Here is a 23,713-nt window from a genome sequence, read left to right on the forward strand (position 1 = left end):
TTACGCTCCACGATCGGCGTTTCTTCCCGCATCCAATCGACGACTCAACCACCCAACAGCACAGCATCTCTCATAGCGTTCTTCATTCTCACCGTCGTCTACTACTCATCACAATTGATATCCCCAATTCGGGCACTGGGCGTTCTTTTTCGGATTTTAACTTCTCTTCATCACTTTTTTATCTTTTTGGCCGTTGGATAGCACGTACGCAGGGGATATATTTATAGAACTTTCGGATTTTTACATAGCTAGCGCGTGGTAAACCGTCTTGGACGGCGGGATAAGATAGATAGATAAAGATGAATGACAGCATCTATTCTCCAGGTTTCAAACTGGGAAATATTTTCGTGATCTGCTTTTGAATATAGGAGAGAGGTTTGTTTCCCTTGAGAAGTAAGTATCGATGTTGCCTGCCGATTGCACTTTAACATTGTATAGGATGGCATAGGCTCTACCATGAGCACCCCCTAATCCCCAACACTGTCACTATGCTTCTTATGGTGGACAAACATCTTCGTTGCAACGGCATGGCTTGCTCATTGACTGCACTTTAACATTGTATAGGATGGCATAAATTTTACCATGTGCACCTCCTAATCCCCAACCCCAACTTCAAAAATCCTATCCTCCAACATCACACCACACCTTCAAATGATTCTGTTTGCATCTCTGTGATAGGTACGCTTGAAGTAATCCTTCCCCTTCCTTCATGAACAGTGTTACTTCACACGTTCGCACGGCAAGGAGAAGAGAGGGTGAGAACACTCACTCGCTGTCAATGTTCTGGAAGATCTCGGTGTGTGGATTGATACTGGTATGAGGATTAATGTTTGTCCCTCGCAGCGACCTGTAGAAGAAGTCCGGGTACATGACTTCGAGTTGACACAGTGCTCGATCTTTTCTTTCACATTCATCCACTTCAATCCTAACCCCTCTTTCAGACTTCTAGCAAAGACGTAGCTTTCCAACATGGCTATTATGGTCATTCAGGATGGCTCGTACCGTAGCTAGCTATGCCCTTATGATACTGTCCTTACGATACAATGAATGGATAAGGTACACATAACGAACACGCAGGCACTCGTTTCAGTACGGGATTGGAGACTGCATTGACGGGTGTTGTCTGCTACTGCTGTGCTTGTCGTCGTGCACTTCTACGGAGTATACTAGTGAAGATACTGTACATTCACCACCACCGACCACACATCGCCAAACGTGAATCCCCATCAAGCACACACACACACACACACACACACACACACACACTGCAAAGTATACTTAAGCCTTCAATCCACAGAACAAAGTCCAGGTACGCGCACGATGTACATAACACGACTACGGAGTACCTAGTTACCGGATGAGTATGGAACGTACGAGGGAGTTGTCCTCCACCCCCACCCCCGAATGTCCAAATCTCCAAATCTCCAATTCTCCCAATCTTGAGCGCGGTTGGGTTAACGTACAAAACCAACCATTCCCAAGACCGCCCTCACACCACTATAGCACCTATCGTCCTCCGGTAGCATGTTCACAGGCGGGTCGTGTGTACGGAACCCCGCGAGATGAGAATCAAGTCAAAAACCCATCCGGTGAAAACGATAGCAGGGCATTCACGACACACCCGAAAATCCACAACACACCCGAAGAACCCCAGTGCAGAGCCGTGCATAACAGGGCAGAGCAGGGCAGAACAGGACAGGACAGGACAGGGTATGTTGTGGTGTGGTGTGTGTGGTAGGGGTGTATGTATGTAGCAAGGCTGAGCCTCTTGCTGATTGGCCGGCTGGCAGCTTCACCGGTTGTGGGGTTGGATGTAGTTTACGCGAGAGGGATGAGGGAGGGGGGTTGCATCTCATTCATTCTCGCGCGTTCAAGCATTATTGTCGTTTTGAGACGTTCTGGTGCGTCGTGGTGTGGTGTATGTGTTTTCTTTTTCTTCTGTCCTTCATATTTTCCGAACTGAATTTTGTTGGTGTTGAGTTATGTGCGCATGCATCCACTCTTGAAGCTTGTATGTTTGGGGGTTGGCGTTTAGTGATTTATTGATTGGTTTACGGAGTACTAGGTAGGAAGGGTCTGTTCTTGTGATAGTAGGTAGGTATATTGCAATTTCGCTGTGGAGAAATGAGGGATGTAGATTTCACATGTGTGAATTTCATGTGCCATCGTGTGGACATGTGAAGAGTTGGAATGCACATGTGTTCATCGTCTCATGCTTCATGGATATTTCCCATATTTCAAAGTAACAGCTGAAGAAGGACACGATGGTGATGTTGATGTAAAAGAAAGGTGCAATTGAACATATGCTCAATTGCAGCCAGTCGTATTCATCGCTTTCCCTTCGTTTACTCCATCACTAAGGTACCTTGGTCCGTTCACCGGAAGCTGCAAACCCACAAAACAACGCCTGACTTTTCCGTCTCAATGTGCTTCTTTTTTGAATTTCGTGTTCATTATTTCATGTTATCTTTACTTTTTGTTTCATTTACGATCAGTTGCATCGTCAGGGTGGCTGGCTGGCTGCATTGAAACCACAGTCCCGCACGCTCATTGCATTCATTCACACACTCCCTCCCTGCAGCACTGCCGCCTCTCCCCACCATCCCTATACCTCCACTCCCTCTGTGCATCCCCTCGTTGTCCTCCTCCAAGGATACCTTCCATGCCATCCATACCCGACGACGGCGATGCTGCAGTAGGACACCGGATCCTCTCGTCAAAGCTAATCAACACCAGCACGCCCCTCTCCCCCGCATCACCACTGTACGACCGCGCGGGCTTGACCAGGTAAATCAGGCTGCGTTCGTCCATGACGGCAGCAGCGACGCAGCGCTGTTGTCCTGCGCTACTGCTGCTTCCGTCGTTGTCGCTGCTGCCGCCGCCGCCGCCGCCAAGCAGGACGAGGGGGTCTGGGTTGAGGATCCGGTGAAGCCTCGCAGAGCACTTGCAGCGCGAGGGCCGTGGGGGCCACATTTGAATCTCCGGGTAGGTGTACCTGGTTGTTGCTGCGGGAGTGACGGTGCTGTCGAGGGCTGCAGATGCAGATGCAGATGCGGGTTGCTTTTCGTCCTTGCCTGAGGCCGCTGCCGCCATGCACTGTGCCATCAGCGGGGCAGGTGGAGGCGCCTCGTGTCGTGATCCCACGCGGATGCGCAGACACGACCCGGGGATCGTCGAGCAGCAGTCGTGGTCTTCGACCAGGTCGATGAACGACTGCGCGGAGGAGTTGTACCCCTTGAATTTCGTGCGGGCGAGGATGAAGGACCGCGTGTAGGTGTTGCTGGGCGCAAATTCAGGGTGTACTTGCCAGTCGTCCCGGCTCTGCTCCGGTGCGTAGTTGGGCCGGTCAGAAGACCCGACGAGGTGCGTGTACGGGTCGTCCAGGGGTAGCAATGGCGGTGCGGAGCCGTCTGCGGCGCCGGTGTTGGAGGACGAGGCACTCGACTCCGGGCCTGAGGTCGAGGACGGGTCGAATTCGATCTCCGTCATGTAGAACGTGCGGAGCTGTCGGCTGGAGCCTTTCCGCCATTCTCGCCGCGCTTCGACGATGATGGGCTCGTTCGTCTTCTCGTCGACTTGGATCGTGAGGTCCAGCCAGGAGTCGTGGATTGGGCCTTCTGCGTGCTGCCGTCGGTAGACTCTCGGATTGATGTCCATGGCCTCTGGCACGGGCGTGTCGACGGGGAATCGAATGACATGGTAGAAGCTCGTCCAGTCGACCTCCTCAACGTCAAAGGACGTCTGGTTGGAGACGGCGTAGAAGTACCCGTTGTGGATCTCGAACGCTATCGTCGAGCCGACGTCAGTGCCGTAGAAGTCCTCGAGCTGGAGCGGCTTGCATGTCTGCTCCTGCTCGAGCGAAACTCCAAAAATTTCCCACTCGTGGTGCCCGCTGTTGCCCGTCCCAGAGTAGGTGCCGTAGTAGACAAATTTTTCACTACAGCGCGCGAAGATCTTGAAGCTGGACTCTAGCGAGATGTCCCTGAGCAGTCTCTCGTCGTCCGCAAGGCCAGGCTTCGTACTGATAATCCAAAGACGAGCACTGCTCGATCGCCCCTTTCGCTCACAGTGCAGCACGAGCACATGATCGCTATAAGCCAAAATGTTGATTTCAGGATTGCTTGATGAGCTTTTCCAGGGTCCACCGGTCGGTGAATTATAAGGAGTCTTGATTGCACGCGAGATATCAATCTCGTAAGGCTGTGCCGAATCGTGCACACCAGTGACCCGCACAACATCACCGTCGAGAACACAAAGAATCCCCTGACGGTATGTAAAGGACATTCCCTGGTCGACTATCCGCGCTGAGTACGGAAGAGCTCTCGAGAATGCATTGCGCCGGCTGTGTATGCTTTTCATGGCCTCGCCGTACGTAATGTCACCGTTCCGGGCGAGCTGTGCCTCTTTGCTGCCGGGAGCATGTCTCTGTCAAGTCACTCGTAAGCCTCTACTGCAAAGCGCGTAGATTTCTTGTCTGCAAACACCCACTTCCACAGTCTTCCGACAGAGCGTGCTCTCGTCGAGGAGAGTCCGTAATTGATGACATGTGTGACACAAGTTCACTGTATCGTCGAGATTTAGATCCTCCGTGATGTAGTATAATACGTCGTAAGGAAGCTCCTCCAACGAGATCGGCATTTAAAGCTGGGAGACTCGACTTTGGGTGTGGGGAAGAAGAAGTGTAAAGGAGCAGCGAGAGGCAGGGACATTTATAAAATAAGGGACGGTGTGGTGGTGGCCCGCTAAAAGGGGAAATGTCAACCAAACACGACACTGCTCACAAGGCGTTTATCTTACAATTGCCTAGAAGTGGCAAGAGCTGAGGCAGGTGATGGTAATAAACTTTACAAAGAATCGTTATTGGGTGGTGGTACGAGGTAATGGATAGGTAGGTGTAAGCAGAGGACGATCATAGGTGCCAGCCTTTTGCCTGCATCTTTTGGTCTGCCTTGGGAAGATTTCCTTGGGGAGGGCCCTTTTTGATTTGGCACGATGCGGCTCTGCGACCTCTGGGTTTCATGATTCAAGCAATCGTCCCGGAAACGCGTTCGACGCGGGGGATAGTTACACCCTTCTTTCGATGGCCGCATTTGGGATGGCTGGTTCATCGAGCGGTGCAAGGGAGCGTCTTGAGTTTTGAGGACCTAGTGTGACCCGCCGTCACGCTGTGCATGGCCACACGGCAGTCTAGGATACATCGAGGCATTCGTGAAGATGTGAGGCTCAAAAATCAAGACATGGCTCTCATCTGAGCAGTTAGATCAAACGCCGCGTGGGGCGCACGGGGTGAAGAACGAGATGTGGTTGCAGCTGATAATTGCTTCTGCAATATTGAGGCGACAGTACAACGGTCATGCGGCTCTTATGCGTATGGAGGCAAATTAGCCAATCAGCAACGCCCTCCACAACTTCCGGCACCCCTATGATTGGCTGATTTATCGTCCCGCGCAGGTAACTAACTACTCCGTGCTCGGGTATTATGTACCTACTTGTACACAGTACGGAGGCAGGTATCCTTCTATTCTATCCATAGTCTAGTCTTCAGCCTTGTCACCCCTATCGCACAACGACAACGTTCGTATTGCGGACGACTTCCTCTGCTTCCCCATATTCCCTGATACTACTACGAGCAGAATCAACAATCCCAAGAGGCCAGCCTGGTGCATTCGACATGTGTTGATCCTTGCTTGGACTCCAAGTTCATCGTCTGGCTCAGCCTACTCAGTGGAGATCTGACCCGTCACATCTCCAATAATCGACGTTCCAGCCTTGTGAGACTTTTACCAGCAGCACGTGCAGGCGCACTTTCCGCAAACGGACACCGTTCTCTTTCGAGTTGCGGTTCATTGCAGGTCGATAATCTGCCCTTCAGGAGGACCAAGCAGCATGCCGCCCCAGACTTTAGCCCACGCCCTCTTGATCCAACGCCATAACAATGCATCATGCAGACACACATTGCGATTGTTAAAGTGCGGCCAATGGGAGGTGTCAATTGAACGCCCGAAAAGCAGAAGAGATGAAAATCATAACGTTGCTGGCATTCTCCGCATATTCAGTGACACAATCAAGAGATTTAAGGTGATGACGTGGTAATCGTGGGCAGGGCACGTGCTGTATGCCCCTCCTCCAGTTCTATCGACCAGGTCAGCTTTCGTCCCATAGGCACTAGATCGTGTAAACTCAAAGCCTTACCATTGGAATCACTGCTCAGGCCCTGCGCGTTCTCGCTCCTCCCTGTCCCATCCAACATAGGGCCAACCGATCGGTAATGAAGAATACGGCGGGAGAATGTAGCGGCCGGGGCAGCTACCCTGTTCCGAGCATTTGATGTTGCAGATACCAAACACTTTGCAGTAGCATTCATCCGCAGAAGGACAGTGGACAGCGTCCTTACCAAATATCACTAGCGCCCCGTTAGCTGAAGTTTATTTCAGTTACCGTTCCCTTGCGTTCCATAGATCGAGGCTTTGGCTGTCCCGCTTCCAGTTGATTGTGGTTTCAGCCTTGGTGAGAACTATCAATGTCCTCCAAAATATTGGGCTGCAACGGATCCTTATATACACCGTAGCATCTACAACCGGTGAAGACTTCCATGCTGAAGGGGGTGTGGGGAAGCGGGTCGGGAATGGATGACATGCTTCGTTGAGGCTGTTCCACGACCGTTGATGAGAGAGTCTGTATACACTTACTGTGCCAACTGTATTCCAAAATGCGCCCGCTGATGCTATCTTCCAAACTCGTGCCCATGAGCCATTCACGATATGCCACATAGTCGCTTTTCGGTCTCTCCAATATCTTCTCTCTTGTGGCTGCGAATTGAGCGCAACAGCTCACACCCACCGCTTTGGGTACCTCTTGTCCAGGGAACAACACCTCAAAAGCCTGCTTGTAGTCTCCACCGGCGTGAACAGCTGCACGATGCTCCCCCTCTTCCTGCAGAGGCTTGATTTCATTCGGACACCCGAGTGCCCACGCGCATCGCACGTTTACATAGCCTTCCTTCTCTAGGTAGGGGATCTGGAATCGGCGCAGCATGGGGAGGCCATCGTAGTCGGGATCGTCGTTGTGCCATTGGTAGCGATTCGGGTGGATGAATAAAACATTATCGGGTAGATCGTCATAGTTGTCGATGATGAACCTGCGTCACTGGTTAGCAAGATTTCATTCGATGCAGCCAAGCTGTCGTTCGACGTACGTCAAGTACACCATGCTCTCCCGTCCTTTGTTCACTGGCACCGTCAATTTTGCCGTGGGATCGTCCACCGCATATATGTTCTTTTCCCATTGCGGAAAGTATTCGTCAAGCCATGTCGCGTTCTCAGATCGCTGGCTTGCGACGACGACGGCTGTTCTACGCTCCTTGCCCTTTTTGGGAACTTCTAGCTTCGTGTCTCGATCGGGTGTCGCCACGGGGCTTTCGATTTCGTTGACGAGTGGTGCAGGCCGCGTTTGAATATTGTCAGTCGATGCGGGAGTCGGGTCAGGAGCAGGGTCCCAGAGCTCCGCTTTGAGATGTAGGACGAGGGCGATGAAAAGCCAGACTAGGAGGGTGAAGAGGGCCTTTTTGGCCGTAAAGCGCCTGTGGAGAGGCATCTTTACAGTCAAACTGTGCGCGGCGGTAGTATATGTATGTTCATTGTAGGAAAGGTGAAGAGTATGGTAGTGTTGATGTTGGGATGCTCGAGCTTTGGTGGTCCATGGGTGGGCCAATCGGAGGGAAGGCAAGCCTCCACATTTATTCATTCTGGGGAACTGGCACCTTTTCGGACTGTTCAAGCAACCTCCTTCTTTACTCAATGAATACCAATTTTATACAAGAAAGCGTTCGAATTTCTTACACAATACCATAATGTAGGAATCAATAGAGCACTTTCAAAATGTCAAACAACACTGCTTAGAGCATGGCTGCATCAGGACGAAATACAAATGTTCGTCATTCGTTTCAGTCATATCATAGCTAATATATACCTACCTATCGCTTACTCACTATTGCATCATGTATGCCGCTTAAGTGTAGATATCCTCCGTGAAAGCATTGAAACCCAAGCCCTCCTTCGCCATGTCCTCATCCTTCAAGAAGAGCAAACTCATTTCCACAAGCGTTCCCTTGATTGTGCTTAGAACCTCCTTGACCTCCCTAACTCCCTGCTCACCAGGGCTGAAGTTCTCTGCAACAACGTGACCCCACTTATACTGGCTGGGCTTCTTATTCTTATCGTTGTCGCCGGCTGTCTGGTTGAAGAAGCGAGAGTAGTACTCATCGTATTGCTTCCATGATCGCACGCCGTCGTAGGGTACGGGATGGAACACTTTGCCAAAGGCGTCAGTATTGGTCTTTGCACGCCAATTCCAGAGGTTCTGGAACTCGTCGGAAAGGGGGTCGGCAACTTGGCGATCCTCGTTCGAGCCAAAGTCGTAGGCGTTAGGGACACCGATCGGCTCAAAGTTTTGGTCGGGGCGATCGTAGGCCTGATGCTTGAGAAGACCAAGGTGCTTCCTAAAGATCTCCCTGCGGAGGGAAGTGGCAAACTTTGAGGCGCGGTATGGGCGACCATCCATGTAAGATTCGACAGTTTGGGGATCGTGAATGATAATGGCAATTTCGGAATCGTGGTCACCGAGCTGAGAACGGTCGTTCAAGTTGGCAGAGCCGCAAATGACAACTTGATCGTCCGCGATGAGGAGCTATAACATAATTAGTTGAGGATCATTGGGCGTTGTGGACTGACATACCTTGCTGTGAACATACAACTCCTCCGAGACAAAGGCGTCGATTTCGTCCATGGCGCCACCCTCCCAAGGAACATTTCGAATGTCTTCTCCGCCGAGCATATAGCATTCGCAGACCGAATCCCAACGCCCGCTGCCCAAGCCCTGGCGGCCACCAATCTTGCTGGCGCCTTGTTGATATGCCTCGTGAGCTGGTTGGCCGTACCCCTGACCTCCACCTTGCTGTTGCTGTTGCCCACCGTAGCCTTGATTACCTTGCTGGTATTGTTGTCCGCCATAACCTTGACCACCACCATAGCCCGAGTCCAACTCTTGCGGCCTGTTGGGAGCACTAGTCCCATCCATTTCGTACATGCCGTACTCCGAAGTGGGTGGTGGACGATAAGCTTGGTAATCACCCCTGCTCTGCTCATACTGGGCGTCTCGCTGCTCAGCTGCTTGCTGATACGACACGCCGCTCTGTTCCTCGGCCGCACGCATGGCCCCGCTGGCATTGATCCTGTCGTAACTACGCAAGTTGTAGAATCGAATGTATTCCATAGGATTGAAGCCGGCCTTGGCAATCTCTTCATAGATAGAGGAGCCGCCACGGTTGATAGATTCGTACTGGAATTCCATGATGGCGCGTGTTCCAAGGGCATCGTCACCCTTGAGATCGCCAGCGAATGCAGGTACGGCAGGCATCATGACGAAAATCTTGTATTTCTCGCCATTGCGCGCGGCGCGTATGATACGCTCGACGATTGCTGCACCGATCTGATTCTTAACAGCCTTCCGTTGGTTTCCAGTAGCCGTGATGAAGAACTGGTTCTCGATGTAGATAAAGTGCTTGCTGTTCTTGATGATCTCACAGTAGGCGTTCTGGATCGAGTGCTCCGTAGAAATATTGTGACTCCATTTCGCGGAGGATCGGGTGATCTGACAATCAGCACTGCTACGCTGAGCGCTGTGTTCGGCGTGAGATTGCTGTTGATGCTGCTGGGGACGACCGTGGCCGTGTTGCTGTTCGAATTGGTGGTAACCCTCGTTCACACGCGCAAACATCTTGGAGCGGAATCCGTCACCGCCGCCGCCACCACCACCCCCAAAGAATCCACGATCACCTGTCTGGCCGTCATCATCACGACCAAAACCGCGCTCGCCTTCTTGATCATCGAACCCGCGTTGCTGGGGCGGAGGTGCAAACTGGCCTCCTTGCTGTGCACCACTAAGGGTGTCATCGAGTCTATGGTATCTCGTGGCCTTCTTGCTATACTTTTCGTCGTAGATGAAGTTCCATCGCTGCGTAAAATGAGTACGAAGATCCTGGACAGCGGGCCCAGATAGACACAGCGAGACATCGCTCCAACCCATGCGTGAGCTCTGGGTTCTATCAAGTTTATTGTTATCAGGGTGTGATACATCCTGGAAGTCTATTTTTCGTCAGAGACGCATCTCAACCCACAAGTTGGTGGATAGTTACCCATTATTCTGGCATTATTGTAATCCTGACCAGGGAAGACAATCTGGTCAAGATCTCCAGGATGTGCGTCGGCAATCGGATGCGAGTGCGTGTCCCATCTACCGTAGCAAAGGTCGAGACCCCCCATGAAGGCAGTCTGGCCATCAATAAGACATAGCTTCTCATGATGTGCCCAATATAGGACTGTGCCGTCATGAGCACCATAGATTGCTTGCTAGAGAACGTCAATGGATCTACTAACCCACTCTTGTTGCTGGGTCTGACTTACAAGCGAATCTACAGGCATCTGAGCGAGTTTTGCGGGATTGAACGACATGTTTTGGATTGAGGAGATGAAGGACGACTGTAGGACCTTGGCATCTGGTAGATGGTCTGGGTGCCGGAAAACGGAAATGTTTGGATGGAGATCTTCCAAATGGTGCTTGGTATGAGAAGAAGAGACTGTTATAGGCGGAGCAATCAGCGGATCCGTCTTTTCCACTTCCTCCATTGATTTGAAAATAACCTCGAGGCCGACTCTTGTGAGCGCCTTTGTGAAAGAGTCCGTAGACGAGGGAAGGAGAGAATGGAGATATTCAGGCAACGTTGGATTGAGCAACTTACGCGTTAGAGCTTGAGTAACCTCCTTGTAGACAATGATATTGACCTTGACGCCACGTTGTGCGGCAGCTTCTAGCATACGATCGAGGCGGTATTGCTGGTTTTTGGCGGGCGGTCGTCGAAGATACAATTCGGGGGAGAGCCACCAGTCAAGAATCCAAATCGATTCTCGGGCACGCTCTATGGCAATGGATACAGCCCACATGTAGCCACACCCATCGACGTACCACTTAACATCATTTCCGTGACGTTCAGGAGCAAAGCTTAGGTAGCGATGCTGTGAATGGTACTCCTGACCTGGCTGTGGAGGCGGACCCCCCGATTGTCCCGAGTAGCCACCCTGAGGAGGCCTGTTCTCTTCCTTTCCTGAGATCTTGTCTTTGATATCTGAACCAATCCCGTGAACTGCTTGGTGAAGCTTATCGAACACGAACGACATCCCACCTTCGTTGGAAGATCCTTGCTGTTGGCCCTATAGCTGCAGCGTTAGCGACGATTTACGACATTGTGATGCCAGTAATGGTGCATATGAATGCATTTGGTAAGGTCGAGGATACACTCGCAAACGGTGACGTGCATAGTTAAAATGTGAGATAAACTGTACACTTACTTGGCCCTGTGGCTTACTTCCACCAAAGAATTTCCTACCGATATCTCCAATCATGCCACGGTCCCCCTCCTGACCTTCACGGCCCTGATCATGGTAGTCGCCGTACGCGAGATCGTCATCACGGCGATTGCCAGACATGTCGAAGGAAGCGCAGCTCCTAACGGCAATTTTTGTGATGATGTAAGTGAACGAATGAGTAGTGGAGGTAGAAGAGCTGAACAGCTCGGGAGCTTGAGGTGTTTATTAGTAGTCTTAGGGTGCTCAGCAGCTCTGGTCCGCCATCAGCCCCGCCACGTCCGCGCGCGCCTTCGTCATTGCTTTAGAGATCCCTGCACGAAATCATGCAAACGAGGAATAGCCTATCAAACTAACTCGGTGTTACTACCTTGACACCTGTGAGGCAATTACTTGTTTATGGAGTGTTTGATATGGAATGTAGCCTGAAGAACTCACGGAACTCGACCGTTTATGGACTTGATTCCGTAGTGTTTGACTACAATTGTTTTGGGGCCGGCCGGATTATACCCCACAAGCTGCCCCGCTAATGCTGTCGAAGCTCATCCGTAAACCAACATACGAAAAAGCTTATCATGGTTTTGTATGACGAAAGATACTGGCTGTACAAGTCCAATATCTGTTCTAAGCCAGGGTGGTTATAGACGACGTTCAACTAATGGCAATCAAGGATTCAGAGTACCAAAGGCTTCTATAGAATACACTCCAGTAATTGTAAGTTGAACTAGACTCAAAGATATAATAGAGACACGAGAGTATCACCCGAGCTCAAAGAGGTCTTGTACTATACATCGGGTACTTCAATTGGTCATGAGAACAGCTTCTGCAGAGACACGACGGCCTGTTGTTATTCTCAAACGTTCATTCAACTGGGTGAAGAACCATCACAAATAGTTAAACACCATTCCACTGACCTACAAGATTGAAATGATTCAGTATTAAGAATTTACTATACCCAATCTCATTACTAAGTAAACTTTTCCCCATCCATCCCACACCTCAACCACACAATAATCCAGCCACCCTCCTATCCCCAAAAGTTATCCGCGACCCATGCATAGATGGGGCAGATGCTTGATTACAAGTTCTTACCGCTGAGCTCATAGAAAAGAATTATAAAAACCTCGTCGTACAAGCGAGTGGAAAGCTTAGCATGTACAAAAAAGAGCGAGCCCTGATGAAATGAAATGAAAAGATTTAAGGAGGAGGAGAGGAGAAAAAGGGGGGCTAACGACAGAGAATTGAAAGAAGAATATGTAAAGACGAAGTAGTTTCGAGGGAGTTTGTTCTTTGTCGGATCGGTCGCACGTTGGTAATTGTGTCAAGTCGAGTCTCTCCCCCTTGTTCCATGTAATATCAACACCACCCTTCCCTATTTGATTTTCCAGGCCCTAGTTGTCCGTCTTTTTTAACACCGACCGTTCGTTCGTTATTATATCCTGCATCAATCATTTATTTCTTGCTCTTGCGCTCTCGTAACCGGGATGCTATTGAGCCCGGTTCCTCGGTTTCTATGGGCTTCTCGGGGGTGTGGATCGTCTTTCCGTTGAGTGTGACCTTTGGTGTCTCGGGGACGGATCCGTTGACCTTGCCGTTAGCCTTCTTCTTGTCTTGCTTTGTTGTCTCTCCGTCCTCGTTTTCTTCTTCGCTCTCTTCGTACTCGCTCCTCTCGTCCTCTGCGACGTTGGTCACTGCGAAGCGGTATGCGATTCTGCAGATGTAGAACCACCAGATGAGATTGAGAGCCTGGATTGCAGCGAGAAGTACGAATGTGATGATTTGAGAGATCCAGCACTTGTATTGTTGCGTCTCCCAGTTGAGCTCGTAGGGTCCGACGGTCCTGAACTCGGTGAGGATGGACCAGAGGATCTTGAGGTTGATCCAGTGGCGGAGGTAGGCCCAGGTGCACATGAAGAAGGCAAAGTAGGGTCCAACCCATGGATGATCGATATAGTTCAGTACCTTAGATGTCTACAAATGGAGTTAGCTAAATTCGCAGTTAGTTGCGATTGGTGAACTTACGGCAAGGAAGAAATCGGAAATGTCCATGGTGATGTAGACCGCGATACCAATGTAGGTGAAATGGAATCGGTAGCTGCACCAGATCAAGGCCAAGGTGATGAAGTGGTGTGCAACCAATTCCTTGAAGTCCTTCCTTGGTGCTTCCAGCATGAGTAGAAGCACAATCATTTGCTGTGCCCAGTAACTGGCCTGGAGCAGGTAGTAGGCCTTGAACACAGCCTCGTGCGTGTAGTGCGGGAATCCCTCGTACATGCCCGTAGTATTGAAATACCAGACCGGTGTCCTAGACATGACCCACATACCGAAAGGCCCAAAGAGACTGAAGTACACTGCGGTATAGAATTGTTCGAGGAAACGTGCCTGTTTCGCGCGAGATTTGATACCGTAGCTCAGGGCAATGGGCCGGATGATGCGCTGCATGATGAACTCGCGGGTGAAAGATAGGACGATTGTATAGAAGCCCACAAAGGCGAAGTCGCGTGCGCCTTTGCCATATTGGATAGGGGCGTCAGAGCCAGCCTCTTGGGGAAGAGGGTAGGACAGGAAGAGACATGCGGAGATCGGATTCGAGGGATACGGGTAGACGAGGTAGAGGGAGACGATTATCGATGTAAGGAGTAGAGGGAGGATCCAGGTGTGCTTGAAACATAGACGCTTGAATCTGACGAGGGAGCGTTTTACAGTTCGTCGTTTCGAGCGGCGCCCGGACTTGCTCGAGTACTACATAGGCTGTGAGCTGGTCGTTCATGAAACCATGATATTGCAGAGAAGCATACCGAGCTTTCAGTTGGTGTGCTAGGTGTCTGTGGTCGTGTGGACAGCGTTGCGAAAGCAGCTACGTCGCTGTCGCCAGGCAGTTCACCACCAAGACCACTGCTCTTCCGCCGTCGAACATTGCCGGATGATTTCTTGCCCTTCTGCGGGACCGGCTGGGGGCTCAGAGGAGGGAACGGTTCGAGGTCTGACTGAGCCATCTTATGAAGCGTTTTTCGAAAGCTGAAAGAAACCGAACAGGAGTGGGTTTGGTGGGTACTTGATCAAGAAATTAGGAGATCGGGATGCCAAGATCCCGGCCTCTCCGTGCGCTCCTGTGAACGACGATCGTGAAGCTTCGCGAAGAGATGAAAAGCTCTTTCTACCGCACCAAACAATGTACAATGTGGTAGAGCTTGCGAACAAAACTGAATATCTAAGTAGTTTTCAAGTATCAACCGTGGCGGAGGATTGGATTACTCTGGTTCGGAATCGAGTGGAACGATATGGGCTTTTCATGTGACGAGTTGTGCTAATTGAGCTCCAATAACAAGCATCTACCGTCACTACCACTGGTTCACACAAATTACGGTCTGACCAGCGTATATAGCAGTATTGGTCCGCAACAAGGCACAGCCGCTGACAGGACGTCAGCATGGACGACTTCTACACGCAACTTCAAGTGACTTTACAACTTGTAAGGCACACAGCCTCATCTTATCCACCCCTGTCCGGTAAATGACCATTCAATGGATTTGACCAATAGGAAGTCGACACCCGGATTAGGACTAGACGTTATTGTACTCTAGGAGAAAAATAGGAGAGCTTCACAAAATAATTATTGTAAAAGGGTAATGTACACATTAGATATCTACAGCAATGGCGTAGTGGTGCAGAAGTTTTGGGAGATAGGTCACTGCCTGCTCTCAGCCAACCTCTCTTAGCCTACTTCCAGCTACCACAGCAGTCTTCTTCTGCATCGATAGAGTCGGGCGATGCGTAGCTCCATTCGCCTTGGTGGCATCCGCTCTCTTGGAGAATGCTTCTAGATCATGTCTGATCTCTGCTGTACCCGCGCTACTCGCCGTTGCTGTGCTGTCCATGCTGCCTTTCCTTGACGACATCCCCTCATGTCGGAATAGTCCTCGGATCCCCCCAGCTTTCCGCGCCGGCAACTCGCCCTTACCGGCGGTAGCCACAAAGAGGAAGTACTTTAGATTAGGTAATGTGTGGCGGATGTCGACTGGTCGAATTCCAATTGCATTCGAAAGTATCTCAATGTTCTTATTGAGAAGAAAGACGCCGTACTCGAAACGATATCGTACCACGCCTTTCATGAATAGCGGAAAAGTACGGGGGTTGTTCTGATTGTTCGTACGCATTGCAAGCGGATCGTCAATGGTAGAAGTGGACCCCTTCTGCGTAATTGGGTACGGTAAGATGATAGAGAAGTAGGGAGACAAGAGGGAGACGATATGTGCAACGTAGCCGAGAGCTGCTGCTGTGACATCTTCCTTCGCATCATCATATTCGCTGTTTGGTAGGGGAAGGCCGCAAATAGTAAAACCAAGAGACTTTCCGGGTATAGGCTCAATCGGAAAGATCTTTTGTAGGTCTTCGCATATGCGTCGACGCTGGCCGGCGATGTCTTCGTCGGTTGTCGCGAGGGTCTCTTGTATTTTGTGTTGGCTCTCCTTCTGTGCGACCGTGTCTTCCTCAATCTTAGACTGCAGTTCCCAGCCGGCTTTCGCTTTTTCTTTTCGGAATGCGATGCTTGCTTTCAATTCGTCCCGTCGCCTCCGCGCAGCCTCTACTCGTCGTCTCTCTGTATTAACAGCAGCTTCCACCATCTTGAGCCTATCATGGGCCTCCGGTACCTGTTCGATAATGGACATGCCTTCTCTATGATCTTCCAAGATGGTCCCTATCTCATCAGCAAGCCTGTCGCGCGTGTTCAATGCGTCTTGGATGCAATCATCGAGTGTTGAGAGTCGCATCAGCGCATCGTATGATGATGAATTCGAGGCTCGACCATCCGGATTCTCTTTGGGTGGCGCAAGATCCGTAGGTCGTATCTGTTCTCGTACTGGGAGGTCGGTAAAGCTAGTATAGATTCCATCGATCATGTGGAAAAGTATACAATTCTGTGGGAGCGTGTGCCTCTGACTTCCCAAGGTCTTCCCGATGAATTGTAGAGCTCTAAAGTGTACGGTGAATTGGATAAGATACTGCCATCCATTCGTCTCGTCATTCTTGGCCCAAACCTTGACAGTCAGCTTGTCCAGGCGAGTGACGTTGGGTCCACAGGAGCCCAGATCGAAGTGCCTGAAGTTCGGGTTCATGGCCTTCTCCACAGTCTCAGAAATGTATATTGGCTCTTCCTGACCATCCGCGTGTAAAGAGAAGAACGTGTCTGCCATGCGAACGTCCACCGCATCTTCCAACCTCTTCTGCCGGATCAATGGGCTTGCTCCGGCCCACTCCATAGTGCTTCGTCTTCGCATTCCCTTGATTGCTCCTGGCCTCGAAACTCCAACTGGTGAGGTAGGATTGGGTAGAGTGCCATTGCTACCGTCAAGGCTATCCTCTTTGGATTTCAGGTCACTTGAAGACCTCGAGTGGGTGAGATTTCGCTGTTCCCTCAAAGCTAATGCTTTGGTCGGTGATTTCAATGTGCTCGGCACAGCGTCATCGTCTATAGTTTTCGTGCGCGTTCGCGAGGGCGAAGGGTTGAGGGTTAAGTTGCGGATAGTGATACCTTGAAGATGTCGCAGCTTTCGATTCTGATATAGTGTTGGTTATGTTCTCGGCCTTTAAAAGTATATCACCTACGTATGGCAATAGCCACGGCCTCTCTCGCGGAGACGCTACCGTCTCGCTCTCGTCGAACACAGCAGTCGCATCTTCCCCGGCCATAGTGATAACTTGACTGGGCGATGTTGATTGGAGGTAATAGGGGTCTTGGAGTAATTGACTAGAGTCACATTACAGATTCGCACAGTATAAAATGATTATTATGGCCTTCTAACTTCCGCATGATCGTTGGTCGCAGCGAGAGGATATAGCTTACGGCGAGCGTTGTTGGAGCTGCGACATTGGTGAAGTGACGCGGAAGCCACCCCGGTCATCCTTAAGCTCCGCGATGGTTGATGGTCCGTGCGCTTCCGCAAACCCTCAACTTTTCCTCATCGCTCACGAAACATCAGGTCAATATCTGAGCCATACGCCATCACCATGCCGCGACGGCTACCCCCACCCTCCGGCCACAAGGTCTGGACAGATCTTCTCCCATCAGAGGGATTGCGCGATCATGGACGACACATCTACATGTTTCGACATGTGCGAACGAACCAAGTCGTTTATTCGCTTCATCCAAGAGTAATTGTGAGTATTACCACCAACCATTGGACTCTTGCTAGAGTGTACCAATTATTCAATTCAAATTAAATGCTAATCGCTAGTAGCAACGCACACTTGATCAACTCCCTTTCATTGGAAAGCACTCGAAACCTCCCTCCGTTCGCCCCGACCACTGGACCGCATTATGCCGCGTAGGACCATTCCCAACGTCAAGGCAAGGAATTGGCGCTCTCAAGAAATTGCGAGAATTCAGGAAAGTCCATGAACTCAGCTGGGACAAGACCAATCCGGAGTGGAAGAGGTCAACGAAGAAAGGGTTGATCACAAAGATCATGGACCAGCGTGCAAATTCAGTCGCAGATTTGGCCAAGGTTCTTTCCATGCAGGAAATACAGGCAGAGTCAATGGAGGAGAAAACAGCGAACAGAAAGACTCTGCAAGAAGCATACCTGAAAAAGAAGTGGGCTGAACTGGAAGCCTTGGCCGCATCGATAGAGACAGGTGCGGTGAAGGAGCTCGAAAAGAAAATTCGAGACTGCAAATCGGTGCTGGGGGAGAAAAAGGTTGACGCACAGGAGGCTGCGCGATTGAACAAGGCCATGGCAGAGCACAGACACAAGTTGAAGGAGATACTGTGGGCACAACACATCATCCGGCAGCTTGAGGAAACCGAGAAAACATTGGACGCATCCCATGAAACGCGGATCAAGCACATTAAGTCCAGGATAGAATCATTACGATCTCAAGGAAGGAATGACGAGGCAGACGCCATTAAACTTCCCGAAAGGCCAGAGAACACCGTCCGAACACAATTTTTGCCGAAGGCACTCAAGTCTCTCCCAACACCCTTTACATTGAACGGTGTTGAGATCCACTGGGCTGATCTCCAGGACGCTGAAAGGGCTTCAGAATGGCCCGAGGCAGTGCTCCACGATACATTAGCAGCTATAGTCAAGAAGCGTAAGGACGGCTTCGTCACAGTAGAAGAGGCCAAGGACCAGCTACGGGAGATCGAAGAGGAGCGTATCAGAGCGGCGAAGAAGCTTCTAGGAATCGCCGCGCCAGAGGTGGACGAAGCGCCCAAAGAAGCGGCTAAGACTGGCGTGTGGAAATACATCCCTGAAATCAAGAATCCTTTCAAGCGGGCGACGGCCTAAGCCGTGTACAAAGTGCCGTAAGTAGTGTTTTGATCGTAAAAGATGTACTATACTAGGAAATGTCTGTACAATAGAATATCTGTGCAACATGTTTGCCTTTTCGATCCGCGCCATATTCTTCTTTTACACCAATATTTGTATTCCAACCAGTGGCCTATCGCACGAACTCCATGAGCAAGACGTAATGTTTTTGAACGCTGCATAGATCAATCTGGTGCAAAGTCCGATACGCAATTTGAATGTTCAACTAGATTTTTTTTATTCTCGACATCATCACTGAACTCCGCCATATGAAAGCTGCACACAAGACTGCTCAAGGCTCACCGGGCCAAATCTCATCCGCAATCTGCCTCACCAACGCAAGCTTCTTCTTCATACCCTCGATATCAATCAAATTTCCCTCCGCATGACTCGCAAACCCGCACTGCGGACTGACGCCCAATCTCTTGAGTGCCTGCTCCCGCGTCTCGCCAGACCCCTTCGCCATGATATCGGCGGCTTCGTAGATACGCTGTTTCATTTTTTCCTTGTCCTCCAGTTCTGGGAATTTTGATGTGATGACTCCGAGGATGACATTCTGTAATTGCGGTCAGATAGCTGTACCATACTCATTTGAGGTTTGGCTTTACCTTGTTCGTGGGTAGATGCTGGAGGGGTTCGAAACCTCCAGCACGAGGGGTGTCGTATTCCAAGTAGTAAGTGTTCATGTTCAATGTCTTGAATAGTTTCGTCGCAATGCGATCGTATCCGCCCTCGGAGAAATGTCTGGAATTTACGAAGTTGCCTCGGCAGAGATGAACACCAACGTGCATGTCATCTGGCTTCTTCGAAATGCAGTCGTTGTATAGGTCAATGTACAGATCGAGAAGCTCATCGGCAGTCACGGTATTGTTGGAATCCGTTTTCCAGCCCTCCAGCATCTTCTCGGAACAGAAGTCTTTCCTGCAGTCAGCCATTTCTGGTACAAGGTGCCATGGTAGAGATTGAGGAAGCACATACAAGCCAAGTTAGGATCATCGAATTGCACATTCCGTAGCCCAGCTTTGTAAAGGATATCAAGCTCAACCTGATAAGCCTTCGCCACGTCCGCAAAATACTCCTTATCATTCGCATACACCTCCTTTGGAAACGCCTTCCCATCCACATACCTCAAATGGTACCAATTCGGCGCCGCAAGGGTAAGCTTGATATCTCCCCATTGCTCCTCCGGCAAAATTGACTTCAAATACTCCACCTGGTCTACATACGTGCTCTTGCCCGTATGCTTAATCTTCCCCACACAGTACACGCTCTCACCAGGCTTATGCCCGGTCTCCATGAACGCAGCAATGTCCGGCACGTACATGCGGAACGTCTCAATGGGCGGGTTCTGAATCTCCTCCATGCCCTCTAATTCGGGCCAGAAGGTCCCCCAGAACATGTGGCGACGATATTCGCCATCAGAGATGGGGCGGAAGCCCAGGTCGACTTGCGCCTTGACGATGTCGTTGATTGCCTTGTCCTCGAGGGGCTTGAGCTCAGAGGATGATTTGCCATCTTTGTAGCGTGCGTCCAGGAGGTATTGAGGTCGCTTTAGGGAGCCGAGGTGCTCGGCGCGGAAGGGTGGGTTGCGATGGAGTTGGAAGGACATTGTCGTTTTGGTGGCTGAGGCCAATTCAATTCAATTCAATTTTCCTTATCTCAATTGCTACAGAAATTTTGGAGCTTCGAAAGATCTCGAAGAGTTACACAATCGATGGAAATAAATGGGAGGAAAACCGGGCTGGCGGTCGCTAGATCGTATTCTACCTATATAACCGCTATGTACCCCTCACGATGTAGCTGTCATGTATGGAATCCTGCATCGGTGCTGATGCTGCGAGACGTCTTGACCCACTCATAATGCAGTTTTACTGCTGTCGGCAGTTGCCAATTGACAGGGTTTCCGCTCTTGAGGGATGATGGACGCGACGGTTACTTGGGGGCTGTGATGTATTGGAGGTTCCTTCGATCCACGCGTGCCCCTCACTAGGCGAAGCTTACCCCGCGAGCTGTGACTAGGGATTGCGGCATGGGTTGGCGAGCTAGGAATGTTCTATGTTCTCTGAAGCCCAATTGCAAGGTTGAGTGGATGCCTGGTGAGATTGTACGAGATCGATATTGTTGGGTGGGCGTTATGTGGCAATGGACTTGTTTGTTGTCTTTGTCCAATATGCGAGTGCACTAATACTCAATCTGAACTTGTTCTCGACCGGACTGGAGTATATTAGTATTGACAATGCATTATGACTTGCATTCGACTTACCTCCTATATGATGAAACCTCATATGGCCTATGGTTTGCGAGGTTTAAAATGTTTAGGCTATATCTAGGTGCAGTAATCATCAGCAGATGTTGTTCGAAATTTTCCCTCCCACAGCAGCAAGAAGGGCATAGTCTGAAATGTACTCGATATTGACTCTGTCTTTGACTGATACTATCTCAATGATACGTTGGATTCAATTCCTACGTTGATGATGGAGATCTGAACCCTCTCGCCTGCTCTTTCGAGTTACAGAGTGACCACCAAATGTATAACTCCTATGCCGTATGAAGTGAACGGGTCACATATATTGGTAGGGCCCTTCAATGCATTCACTAAAGTTTAAAATCTCGTTTTACTAACTTTTCACTCAAGGCCCACAGGTTCTCCGCGAGTTTTGGATCGTTAGCATGTGGAGCAGCATCAGTGAATTGGCAGTCGTGCAACAAGAGTCCTTGAGATTGGTTGAGAGCTGGATCAAACGCTGCTACAATAGTGGTTGCCGCGCCTTGGTCGTGGTTCTTCCAGAAGGGACTCGTCTTACGGATTGCTTCTTCCCCTTCCGCGTCTAGGTTTCGAGATAGGCCGGTCCAGATTGCTGAAGCAAACATTAATCAAATATGTTTTGGAATGACAGGAGTGAGTCTGATACTTACATCCTGGATGAACTGCATAGGAGACAATACCCTGGTCCCTCAACCGCTCCGTAAGGGAAAGCGAAAACAGAACGTTTGCAGTTTTCGCTTGCCCGTATGCGATATAGCCATTATAGACAGATCCGTTCTTTCCTTGAAATATAGGAGGTAGAGTCTTCCCCGGAAACTTCTCTTCGTCGGGTATCTCCTTGCCTTCGAAGTTGTAGTCATGGAATCTGACCGGGCTCAACCTGTGACCTAGACTTGTGAGATTGACGACACGGGTGGCACCTGGAGGGCTCGACTTTGCCGCTGCGTATAACGAAGGAAGAAGTAAATTTGTGAGAAGAAAATGTCCAATGTGGTTTGAACCGAATTGTGCCTCGATTCCTTCCGCTGTATGTTGTAGGGTAGGTGTCATGACGGCTGCATTATTGATAATCAAGTCGAGTTTGTTTGTAATGCTTGATATTTCCGCAGCGGCCTTCTTCACGGCTTCCTGAGAGGCGAGATCAAGAAGTACTGTCTGCACATTTACACTCGGGTAGTCCTCTTTGATCTTCTTGACAACCTCATCGAGTTTGGATTGGGTCCGGGATGCGAGGATCAAGACACTAGGCGACTGTGAAGCAACTGCAATGGCTGTTGATGAGCCTATGCTTTCAGGACTGACTCCGGTGATGAGTACTTCGCATGTCAGCGTATGTACAATGATACTATTAGTGTTTTCTCAACCAACCATTTCGACCTTGGATCTGGTCAGAGAACGCCTTAGCAACCTCAAGACCGCCCGTCTCTTGATTCCATTCCGGGTGCGTTGTCATTCTGCTTAAAGGGGAGCTGGAATTCGAGATTGTTTATGTGAGGTTTCTTTGCATAAGCACATGGCATCATCTTATGTGGCAGCCCCACGTGCTAGACCAATCCTCCTTGGTCCCCCAGGTTGTCTAATCCATGTCGCATGATTCCCTATTTGCCTGTCCTTGCAGCAGATAGTGCGCTACTTCGGCAACGCCTTAATTCCATAATTGACTATGAAAGCCATAGGAATCATACCTCCGCGCACATTGAATGTTTAAGAGGATTAGCGTTTATCGTTTATACTTAGGATCTTACCCCAACTTGATGTGGGGCAGACCATGAATCAACTCTCGACCCCACAATTCACGATATCGCAATAAAATCTCAAAGTGTAATGGTAAGATCGTGAAGCTGAACTAATGTCAAAATGAGAAAACACTCCGGTATTATGGTGAAGTATGATTATGGGTATTTGCTGGGAATTGGACACAAGGATTCGCATCCTGAATCAAAGCCTTATCTTTGGGATCAACTGTTGCTAATGCCGACTCACTGGAAGATACGACTGCAACTCTTTCATATGCCCAAATGCTGAGTGATCTAATTGATAGTAGAGTAATTATTTATTTTTTGTTTCGGGTCTCATTTCAACGGTTCGTAAAGCCCATCGGTTGTATACCGACATTCACTAACGAGGTTCGCACCAATAGTATAGTAAATAGGAACATCCCAGGAAACATTCCATTCTGTTCAGAGCACCCCCGTGAATTGATAATTCGTTCGCTCTTTCAGAACTTGTAATGCTCCATGATAAGATTCATCGACCAAGTCATTGTCGTCTTTACACCAAGCCGTGATCCTTGAATTTCCTGTACAAGGCCATCGGAATTGAGGGATAAAAGTATAAATGAAAGCCAGAGCCGATTTTGAAAATGCTCCGCACTCCGAAATATTTACTCATAGGTCCTGGAAGGCCTCACAAAACTATCTCGCTGGCGAATTACTGTGAGAAGGTCGTCCAACCTGCCATACAGGAATCATGCCATAGATTCAGAAGAGGGATTCCTCGGGCTAATATGTATTTGTGCGTTATCTGATGATGATGTGACCAATTTATACACTCATAGACCCCCTTCCCGACATTATGTTAGCTAAGGAAGCCCAATCGGAATGTAAATGTCCGCCGGACTTCTCTTGAATCACACCTGTATCCACCAAACTATGCACATAGTACAAATTGAGAGAGGAGATTAGAAATTATTCCCGACTTCGGGTCATGTCATGGAA

The 23,713-nt window shown here is 49.8% G+C and overlaps 8 protein-coding genes across 8 annotated transcripts; 1 reads left to right on the plus strand and 7 right to left on the minus strand.

The window, feature by feature from the left end:
- Positions 1–2,147: 2,147 nt before the first annotated feature.
- On the minus strand, positions 2,148–4,741 carry BU24DRAFT_227785 (uncharacterized protein). The gene is made up of 2 exons (XM_033522132.1): positions 4,489–4,741; positions 2,148–4,425 (listed from the first exon to the last, which is right to left on the minus strand). The coding sequence occupies exons 1-2, from the start codon at positions 4,636–4,638 to the stop codon at positions 2,557–2,559; spliced, it is 2,019 nt and encodes a 672-aa protein (XP_033383400.1). The 5' UTR covers positions 4,639–4,741; the 3' UTR covers positions 2,148–2,556.
- Positions 4,742–6,200: 1,459 nt separating this feature from the next.
- Positions 6,201–7,593, minus strand: BU24DRAFT_349002 (uncharacterized protein; the record flags this gene model as incomplete). Its single annotated transcript, XM_033523587.1, has 4 exons — positions 6,201–6,403; positions 6,690–7,138; positions 7,196–7,359; positions 7,411–7,593. 4 exons carry the CDS (start codon positions 7,591–7,593, stop codon positions 6,201–6,203), a joined length of 999 nt encoding a protein of 332 aa, XP_033383401.1.
- Positions 7,594–7,928: 335 nt separating this feature from the next.
- BU24DRAFT_393349 (phospholipase D/nuclease) lies at positions 7,929–11,564 on the minus strand. Its single transcript, XM_033525194.1, has 5 exons — positions 11,403–11,564; positions 10,461–11,264; positions 10,193–10,406; positions 8,734–10,142; positions 7,929–8,685 (listed from the first exon to the last, which is right to left on the minus strand). Exons 1-5 carry the CDS (start codon positions 11,538–11,540, stop codon positions 8,008–8,010), a joined length of 3,243 nt encoding a protein of 1,080 aa, XP_033383402.1. The 5' UTR covers positions 11,541–11,564; the 3' UTR covers positions 7,929–8,007.
- A 1,305-nt stretch (positions 11,565–12,869) lies between these two features.
- Positions 12,870–14,413, minus strand: BU24DRAFT_434137 (longevity assurance proteins LAG1/LAC1; the record flags this gene model as incomplete). The annotated part of the gene is made up of 3 exons (XM_033530013.1): positions 12,870–13,388; positions 13,440–14,159; positions 14,216–14,413. 3 exons carry the CDS (start codon positions 14,411–14,413, stop codon positions 12,870–12,872), a joined length of 1,437 nt encoding a protein of 478 aa, XP_033383403.1.
- A 598-nt stretch (positions 14,414–15,011) lies between these two features.
- BU24DRAFT_451959 (uncharacterized protein) lies at positions 15,012–17,280 on the minus strand. The gene is made up of 2 exons (XM_033531154.1): positions 17,025–17,280; positions 15,012–16,975 (listed from the first exon to the last, which is right to left on the minus strand). The coding sequence occupies exons 1-2, from the start codon at positions 17,106–17,108 to the stop codon at positions 15,119–15,121; spliced, it is 1,941 nt and encodes a 646-aa protein (XP_033383404.1). The 5' UTR covers positions 17,109–17,280; the 3' UTR covers positions 15,012–15,118.
- Positions 17,281–17,398: 118 nt separating this feature from the next.
- Positions 17,399–18,935, plus strand: BU24DRAFT_451960 (uncharacterized protein). Its single transcript, XM_033531155.1, has 2 exons — positions 17,399–17,576; positions 17,657–18,935. Exons 1-2 carry the CDS (start codon positions 17,427–17,429, stop codon positions 18,707–18,709), a joined length of 1,203 nt encoding a protein of 400 aa, XP_033383405.1. The 5' UTR covers positions 17,399–17,426; the 3' UTR covers positions 18,710–18,935.
- An 87-nt stretch (positions 18,936–19,022) lies between these two features.
- BU24DRAFT_347978 (5-methyltetrahydropteroyltriglutamate-homocysteine methyltransferase) lies at positions 19,023–20,339 on the minus strand (the record flags this gene model as incomplete). The annotated part of the gene is made up of 3 exons (XM_033523549.1): positions 19,023–19,286; positions 19,339–19,646; positions 19,709–20,339. 3 exons carry the CDS (start codon positions 20,337–20,339, stop codon positions 19,023–19,025), a joined length of 1,203 nt encoding a protein of 400 aa, XP_033383406.1.
- A 986-nt stretch (positions 20,340–21,325) lies between these two features.
- On the minus strand, positions 21,326–22,449 carry BU24DRAFT_434140 (short chain dehydrogenase/ reductase-like protein; the record flags this gene model as incomplete). Its single annotated transcript, XM_033530014.1, has 3 exons — positions 21,326–21,588; positions 21,647–22,312; positions 22,365–22,449. 3 exons carry the CDS (start codon positions 22,447–22,449, stop codon positions 21,326–21,328), a joined length of 1,014 nt encoding a protein of 337 aa, XP_033383407.1.
- Between the last annotated feature and the right edge of the window lie 1,264 nt (positions 22,450–23,713).

The sequence above is a fragment of the Aaosphaeria arxii genome, assembly GCF_010015735.1.
Source record: "Aaosphaeria arxii CBS 175.79 unplaced genomic scaffold BU24scaffold_5, whole genome shotgun sequence".
Taxonomy (NCBI): Eukaryota; Fungi; Ascomycota; class Dothideomycetes; order Pleosporales; genus Aaosphaeria; species Aaosphaeria arxii.